This window comes from Triticum dicoccoides, chromosome 1B, assembly GCF_002162155.2.
Source record: "Triticum dicoccoides isolate Atlit2015 ecotype Zavitan chromosome 1B, WEW_v2.0, whole genome shotgun sequence".
Classification (NCBI taxonomy): domain Eukaryota; kingdom Viridiplantae; phylum Streptophyta; class Magnoliopsida; order Poales; family Poaceae; genus Triticum; species Triticum dicoccoides.
This window is the reverse complement of record NC_041381.1, coordinates 594,674,131-594,676,028: the sequence shown is the minus strand read 5'-3', so window position 1 is coordinate 594,676,028 and position 1,898 is coordinate 594,674,131. Positions and strand designations below refer to the sequence as shown.

The following is a 1,898-nucleotide window of genomic DNA, read 5'->3' as shown; positions in this document are numbered from 1 at the left end:
CACCAGCCACAGCCCCACCCGCAGCCACCGCCGAATCCCGCCGCGCACCACGCGAATCTCTACGCCTCCTACGCTTACCAGCAGCACCACCAGCAGGGATCCGCACCTCACGCCTATCCCCAGTCGCCCGCGGCCGCCCCTGCGCCGCCGCCGCAGCAGCATCACCACCAGCAGCCGAACCCGCCCGACCACGGCCAGCTGCTGCTCCACTCGCTCCTCCGCCGCGTGACCGCGCTCGAGACAACCCTGCCGCATGTCCTCCCCTCCGCCCCGGCTCCGCATCCCCATCAGCCTAACCCTCGCCGGCACCACCGCGCGCACGCGCACCAGGAGGACCCGCGCTCGCCCTCGCCCCCGCCCCCGCCGCGTCGCGCGCGCCGGGGGCCGCAGCCGCCGACCGAGAGGGAGCTCGCGGCGCGCACCATCCAGGAGCACTTCCGCCGCTTCCTGGCGCGGCGCTCCCGCACGCTGCGCCAGCTCAAGGAGCTCGCGATGCTCCGCTCCAAGGCCGCGTCCCTCCGGGCGTCCCTCTCCGGCTCCGGCCGCCGCCGGTGCAAGGACCCGATGGCCGTCTCCGAGGCCGCCCTGGGCATGCTCTACCGCCTCGATGGGATCCAGGTGATGCAACGACCTCTGTTCGGTCCCATCGGTTATGCCATTGGTGTGTCTGGTTTTGATGGTGGATTTCGGATCAGGGAGGGGACCCGATGATCCGGGAGGGGAAGCACGCCGTGAGCCGGGAGCTCGGCCGGATTCTGGAGTTCGTTGACAAGGTGCTCCTCAAAGAGCAGGAGGAGATGGGCGTGGATGGCGCATTCGATGATTATCCTGAAGGTTGTCATGGGATGAATCGCCCAACTGTGAACAGGAAGGTAAGTTTTCGCGGTAATGAGGCCACTAAGGAGGCTGATGAGAGCTCTGAGAGCTCGAGTTCTGCCGATGCTGATGAGACGAAGGCCGCAAACAGCAAGAAGAGTACCAATGGCAAGCCTGGGCTTGCAGCCCCAGTGCCTGTACACATGGAGTCAAGGAGAACTGGAGGGGAAATGTGATAGCTCGGTCTTGCATCTTGTAATGTTACCTCATGTTTAGAATCATGGGGATTGTCTTGCTCTTACATTACCAACGTTCTTCTGAACCGATGTTTCTTGAAATTAGATTGGACCCTGCTAGTTGGTAGAGTTTGTGCTGCAACTACGATGTTTAGACTGTTGTATTGCCTCTCTGTTACATTTGTTACTGCATTGTACTACTGGTAGTTTTGAGCATTGAGAATCTAGCTTGGATCATTTTGTCGCACGCGTGGATCATTTTGTTGCACTAATTATGTCATGGTTCTTGTGGGATCTTGGTCAAACAGCATGTGTTTAGGTGAGCTGTACGTCATGCTCATCTCCTTATCGATGAATCGGAACGCGTCTACACAACTGCACCTTGTTCTGGTGTTGTCATTAATAGTTCTAGAGCGCTTCTTTACCTTGACAGATTGAAGTTGTAGCTTTATCCTTTGGCCCGCTTGTTAATTATCGCATGGGGTCAATTTGGTTGTGCCTACATATGCTGCTTACATGTGCTGCATAAGTGTTTCTCCATTAGCTGGGCCATCCATGTGATGATGTTTTCAGCCATAACTTGTAACAAGTTTTCTCTGGGTGTTTCATCATTAAGTCGGCGTTGTCTGAATCTGTTGAATGAAATCAACTTTTCCTATTTTGGATCTAGAAAATAACATTTTGTTTGGGGCTTGCCAATGTTTCTTGCTTCGTCTGATTTTTGGGCCTGGTTTCTTATACAGGGCTGATAATTTTAGCAGGACCATGAAAAAGAACATGTGAATCACAGCAGGGCTTAAGTCTCTTCGGTGCTCAATATACACCGTCAGGTAGGCATTTATAACA

General features: G+C 55.4%; 1 protein-coding gene across 1 annotated transcript in view; it reads left to right on the top strand.

Annotated features, from left to right (window-relative positions):
- Positions 1 to 1,299, top strand: part of LOC119350672 (formin-like protein 5) — a 2,014-nt gene extending 715 nt beyond the window's left edge. Inside the window, exons 2-3 of the mRNA XM_037618385.1 lie at positions 7 to 618; positions 696 to 1,299. Coding sequence (XP_037474282.1) covers positions 7 to 618; positions 696 to 1,052 — 969 coding nt within the window. The 3' untranslated portion in view covers positions 1,053 to 1,299. The remainder of the gene's footprint in view (positions 1 to 6; positions 619 to 695) is intronic.
- Positions 1,300 to 1,898: the final 599 nt, after the last annotated feature.